The sequence below is a fragment of the Mercenaria mercenaria genome, chromosome 3 (genome assembly GCF_021730395.1).
Source record: "Mercenaria mercenaria strain notata chromosome 3, MADL_Memer_1, whole genome shotgun sequence".
NCBI classification, from domain to species: Eukaryota; Metazoa; Mollusca; class Bivalvia; order Venerida; family Veneridae; genus Mercenaria; species Mercenaria mercenaria.
The window spans coordinates 75,057,076-75,063,169 of record NC_069363.1 but is presented as its reverse complement, the minus strand read 5'-3'; the positions used below and the strand labels follow the sequence as shown (position 1 = coordinate 75,063,169).

Here is a 6,094-nt window from a genome sequence, read left to right as displayed (position 1 = left end):
GTGGTGTGTCATTTTCTGAGCAAAAAATCAGGTCCTTCCCCAATTTTGTAAATTATACTAAATTAACATCGAAACAAGAAAGGGTTTAGCTATCGAATGAGACCAACATCATGAATTTACATTGAAAAATGAATACGATATTTACGTTTCAAAATCACTTATTTTCGTGAGCATTTTACACATATTTCGACAATTTTCCATGTTCGAAAATATGCTAAACCGAATGTTCCAGAATGAAATCTTTACATGCATTCAATACGCTAGCAAACAGGCTTTCTTCTCCTAAAAGATATATTTTTTACATCCATGCAATAGAAAACTACGAGGGCTGAAAGTTGCAACTTTGCAAATGGCGCATTACCGTCATGTTGACAATACGGTATGACACTTCTGAGCTAAAAATCACATATTTCCACACTTTTGTAAATTCTGACATTTTAACATCAAAACAAGAAAGGGTTTAGCTGTCGAATGAGACCATCATCATGAATTTACATTGAGAAATGAATAAGATATTTACGTTTCAAAATCACTCATTTTCGCGATCATTTTGCATGAATTTCAACCATTTTTCAGAGTAAAAATATATATATCCCTTCGGCATCTCTTTCCGACGTACTTGTCTTTCTGACGGTTGGCATTTAGGGCTTTCTGTAATCTCGCGAGACGATATTTCACGCTTGATTTGACCGCACTGTAAACAAGGGGAGGAGTTTCGTTCATTTTGACAGCCGGATAAAAAAATGGAAATAAGACAGGTAATTCTACTCTAAAAAATATATAACTTACCTTCTTACATGTTCTTTTGTTAATTCCAAAAATTCCAATTAAAAAATCATAAAATTCATCATTATAAAGTATTTTTTCAATAACCAAAACATTCCTCGTCTGCATTGTGACATCATATGCATTGATGACGTCATCAACTTTTGTGTTTCATGTACAGGGTGTTTCCAAAAATTCGATCCATTTTTACCTACCTTCTTATGAGTGGTAGTATTTTTTCTTGTAGTTTCAAAGTACTGTTAAGAGGAAGTACAGAACTACTTACACCCCCCAGGATGTTACAGATGCATATAACATGGTAAAAGAACACCATCTACCTGTGGAACGTGTTGCCAAACAGTTTGGCATACCAATTACAACATTAAAAGATAGAATAAGAGGAAAAACATCAGTAGATGTCCTTAAGTCTGGTACTCCTCCTCTATTCTCACAAGAACAGGAAGCATTTCTGAGTCAGCACGTTATTACAATGGCTGAGATTGGTTTTGGATATACCCGGCAGGAAACAATTAACTTAGCCTCAGATTATGCTGTGCATCTTGGCCTAAGAGAACAAGACAAACCTCTTTCTAAACAGTGGTTTTATAACTTTCTGAACCGATGGCCTAGCATTAAAGTTGTGAAACCTAGATCTTTGGAGATGGCAAGAGCAAGAAGTGCAACCCGCCCGGCTATTGACCAGTACTTCAATGAACTAAACAAAATTCTCACCAAATACAACTTAAAAGATAAACCACATTGCATTTATAATATTGATGAGAAAGGTCTTTCACTTGAACATAAGCCACCAAAAATTGTCACAGGTACTCATTATAAACCACAGGCTGTTACATGTGGAAAGTCGAAAACAGTCACTGTGATTGGTGGAGGAAATGCTGTTGGAAACCAAGTAAATTTTCACATAACGTATTTTTATGCTGCACTATTAATTAAGATATTTTCACTTAAGAATTTGCAAATTTTTAATGCATACTGTTATTTATAGTTAACATACATGAAATACACAATCATATATACATAGATTTTTTAAATTTTGTATTATGTATAATTTTTCCAAACAATTTGTTAGATGCAAAAAATGTAGTTGTTGCAATACTAAATTCTTAATATAACTGACTAATAATAGTTAGGTAATCTATAACTGACTGGTTATAATTAGGTAATCTGTCTATAAATATCATATAAAATGATAAAACAATGTTCATGTTGTTTTATTGATCACCTCCCTTTCATTTTTTATACAGGTGCCGCCCTTTTTCGTATTTCCTGGTGTTAGGATGCTTCCAGGTCTACTTGAAGGCTGTACTTCTGGCACGTCTGGAACAGTATCAGAATCTGGCTGGTCTAACACTGAAGTGTTCACAAAGTATATGACAGAGCATCTAGAGCCACATCTACCCTCTCGGGCTGACGGCAGTAAGGTGCTCGTATTGTATGATGGTCACAGAAGTCATGTTTCCTTGGGGCTGATTGAGTGGGCACAGAAGAATGGTATTGTTTTGTTTGTTCTTCCCCCTCACTGTAGCCATTTACTACAGCCTCTGGACGTAAGTTGTTACGGGCCTTTTGAAATTGCCTGGAATCATGCCTGTCATCAACACCTTCGACAGTCTGGAGGTTGTTTGATTACCAGATTTGATGTGTGCAAGATTGGCTGTAAGGCATACACTTCTTCTCTTTCTGCAAGTAACATCCAGTCCGCCTTCAAACATTGTGGGGTATATCCATTTAACCCAAATGTAGTGCCAGATTCTGCTCTTGCACCTGCTTCAGTTTTTAGACCAGCACCTGATACCACAGAGAACCATGAACAAGAACAGGCCCTGGCTGTTGATGACTGCAATACTGATGCAAGGCTCTTCCTGGAAAAGAGAGGTGGGGAAATTTTGAAACATGTTCCAGTTAAAAAGGTAAGAAATACCTTAAGTAAAGTTGTGAGTGGGAAACCTATTACTGAACAAATTGTCTATGAAAAAATCAAAGAACATGTAAAAAGTAATGCCAAACCAAGTCTGAAAAAAAAGCAAACTGCTCCAGGGAAAAGAGTTGTAGCAGCAGATAAAAAGAAAACTAACTTAAAGAAAACACATACCGTCACTGAACCCATTCCGAGTACATCTGGTATTCAGGCAGCCCAGACAGAATACTCTTCCTCTTCTGAATCTGAAGATGACACTGATGTGTGCTGCATTTGTCAAAAATTCCATCCTGAGGAGCTCAAGAATTGCATCAGTCTAACCATAGTCTCTTGGGCATGCTGTGATAAATGCAATGGCTGGGTACACCTTGGATTCTGTTCCCCAGTCAGGGTTATTAGAAGAGGTGACTCCTTCCTGTGTCCAAAGTGCACAGGTACAGAGGAGTAAACTGTAACATTAACATTTGCCATTACATTGTACATAGTGTTCTGTTGTGTTCACATTTATAAAAAAACTGCTAAAAACCTAAAGAAGTGATAAAACGTTACAAATTTAGTGTTTAGTTACTGTTGGACATGTGTCAAATTTAAACTTTGAAGAAAAAACATGTACTGCCGTATTTTTGGGCAGTGACTGTAGCTTACATCATATCGGCGGAAAGTGATGACGTCATACACATATTACACTAATGTGAGTGCCGCCATATTTGTTTTGATTTGATAAGGATGGAAACCTGTTTTCAGGAAGATATTCAAACAATATAGGTAGGACACTTTGTTGTTTACAGTTTTACAGTTTTTTTTTTAATTTATAAGGTTTGTGCTATAAATACCTCCGTTTGTTTGCTTATACCGTCAGAAAGAGATGCCACCGGGATATAACCAAGTGCTTCAGAACAAGATTTTTACATGCATTCATTACGCTAGCAAACAGGCTTTCTTGTCCTAAACCAGATATTTTTTACATTCATGCAATAGAAAACTACGAGGGTCGAAACTTGCAACTTTGCAAATGGCGCATTACCGTCATGTTGACAATACGGTATGACACTTCTGAGCTAAAAATCACATATTTCTACACACTTGTAAATTATGCCAAATTAACATCGAAACAAGAAAGGGTTTAGCTTTTGAATGAGACCATCATCATGAATTTTCATTGAGAAATGAATAAGATATTTACGTTTCAAAACCACTCATTTTCGCCATCGTTTTGCATGAATTTCAACAATTTTTCATGGTAAAAAATATATATAACCAAGTGTTTCAGAACAAGATTTTTGCATGCATTCATTACGCTAGCAAACAGGCTTTCTTGTCCTAATAGAGATTTTTTTTTACATCCATGCGTTAACAAAATATGAGCTCCCAAAATTTGACAGAAATTGCATCATTCTGCACACATGCCGTTGCGCGAAAAAAAGTCAAAATAAAGTGTTTATTTCCACTACAAAATTATCAAAACAAGATAATGTCATTCACTGACATAAAATCCACCTACCTTTTCATTTTGTTACTTCCGAATCCTCCAAATTATTCCATAAAGCTCCAAAACTCAGAGAGAACTTTTTACTTTCAATTTGTTCAATGCAGTTGTGACTGCCACGCACTGTCAGTATGTGTACGCTGTAAATTGATCAAGAACGTCACAGTTGTTTCGCAGACTTCTCTGTTTTACTGTTTTTATGGTGCTAAAAGCCTTGCACACACTAAATCAACAATGCCTGGTGTATTTTACAGAATGTTTGAACCTGTGCAGTTATTGAAATAAGCTGTTTTGTATCACAAATGTGCACAACGCTTTGGCAGCAAAAAATGCATGTTTTCAGAAAATAGTATGTTTCATTGACGGTAAAGTGTTACAGGTACATTGCTTACGCCTGTAGCATACAAAATAGAAGATGTCTCATGGTACTATTATTCAAATGGGCTGTTTCGCGTCAAACTTGTGCGCAATGTTGACTATCAGTTCACCTCTAGGTTTTATCTGTAAATCAAAATAGAAGCAGTTCTTGTGTTACTGCTAGTGTTTCAGAGATAGATCAAGCATTACCCTTTCTGATATAAAAGTGTTAGTGGTAAGTGTACATCGAAACTGGCATCGCTCTGACTGTGTATTAATATCTGAGAACATACAACGGCTTTTCTGACTTTACTTTTATTGTTTCAGGGATAGTGCTACTAGAAACATTCATTATCTTTTCATGTTTATTACTCAGTGCTTAATACAGTTAACAGTAATTCAACAAATACATGTCTTCTATGCATAAACAATATAAATCTGGTCTCAAAACATCGCCCTGTGGCATGCCAAACTTCTCCTGAAAGAAATGAACACTGTGGGCGTCGCCTCGGAAATGTCAGTAAGGCGGGTCTCATGCATTCAGTTTTCATACTTTAATATGATCACTGTTTTATCGTAATCTTTTGCAAAGTTTTTAATGTGCTCTAAGTAGATTTTCCAATTCCCTCCAGCCCAGCCGAATCCAATATTTTCTGGAAAGGCAATCGTTTGTATGTCATCGCGTTTTCCTAGTTTGTCCAAGCATTCCTTGAACCATTCCGACCTTTTCTCTGGTGTATCTTTGTACGGCGAAATTTCCTCTCTGCGAGATCGAAAGCATTTGCCGTATTCCCACTGGACTAACAAACAAACAACGTGAAAACCCGAATTGTCTCCGTATATAGCAACATCGCCTGGCGTTCCTCTCGTTTCCACCGTGGCTAGATTTCTATTTCCTATCGATTTTCTTTTCGCCTAGATGTCAGCCCACGAATATTTCTCAGCTATTTGTGATGACAGGCCATGAGCTTTCACCGTCAAACAGTTCGCCTGCTGACAAATAACATCCACACCTCTTATGCTAGTAATATCGCCGTGTTGATAGGAAACTGAACCCATGTGTTTGATCTCAATGAAGGCAACACACTGCTTTTTATATACTTACGATAGTCTATTTATGCAAATATTATTTTTTATGTTTGGTTGAAAATTTCAACCATCCCATTCATCTCTGGACATCTGATGTATATTACCGCTGTTCAAGGTTTATTTTAAGCAAAAGCGTGCACTAAAATGAACGTACACCCATTAAAATACCCCCCATTTTATAGGGGGGGGGGGGGGGTCTTTTTCCCAGTCATCTTTTCCCTTTTTCCCGCACAAAAATCACTCTAAAACACCCTAAATGCCCACACGAACATCCATTTCAATTCGACTTTTTTCAAATCCCATTTTGGTAATGTTATCAATTGGCTGTCATTAGTATCGGATGGGAGAGGCTTTACCTAATAAGGACGTAACAAAGGGTAATATTTATGCAACATTTAAATCAAAGAAACAATGTTATGGTTTTGCGAAAGCCAGTGTTGCAATTTTTAGCTCGACTA

The 6,094-nt window shown here is 36.8% G+C and overlaps 1 protein-coding gene across 1 annotated transcript; it reads left to right on the top strand.

The window, feature by feature from the left end:
- The first annotated feature begins 1,081 nt into the window (after positions 1 to 1,081).
- LOC123533637 (uncharacterized) lies at positions 1,082 to 3,152 on the top strand. The gene is made up of 2 exons (XM_053539761.1): positions 1,082 to 1,675; positions 2,031 to 3,152. The coding sequence occupies exons 1-2, from the start codon at positions 1,082 to 1,084 to the stop codon at positions 3,150 to 3,152; spliced, it is 1,716 nt and encodes a 571-aa protein (XP_053395736.1).
- The last annotated feature ends 2,942 nt before the right edge of the window (positions 3,153 to 6,094 follow it).

Coding starts and splice junctions, on each gene's coding strand:
- LOC123533637 (XM_053539761.1), top strand. CDS start 1,082: ATGGTAAAAGAACACCATCTACCTGTGGAACGTGTTGCCAAACAGTTT. Junction 1,676..2,030: donor GAAATGCTGTTGGAAACCAA/GTAAATTTTCAC, acceptor TTTTTTATACAG/GTGCCGCCCTTTTTCGTATT.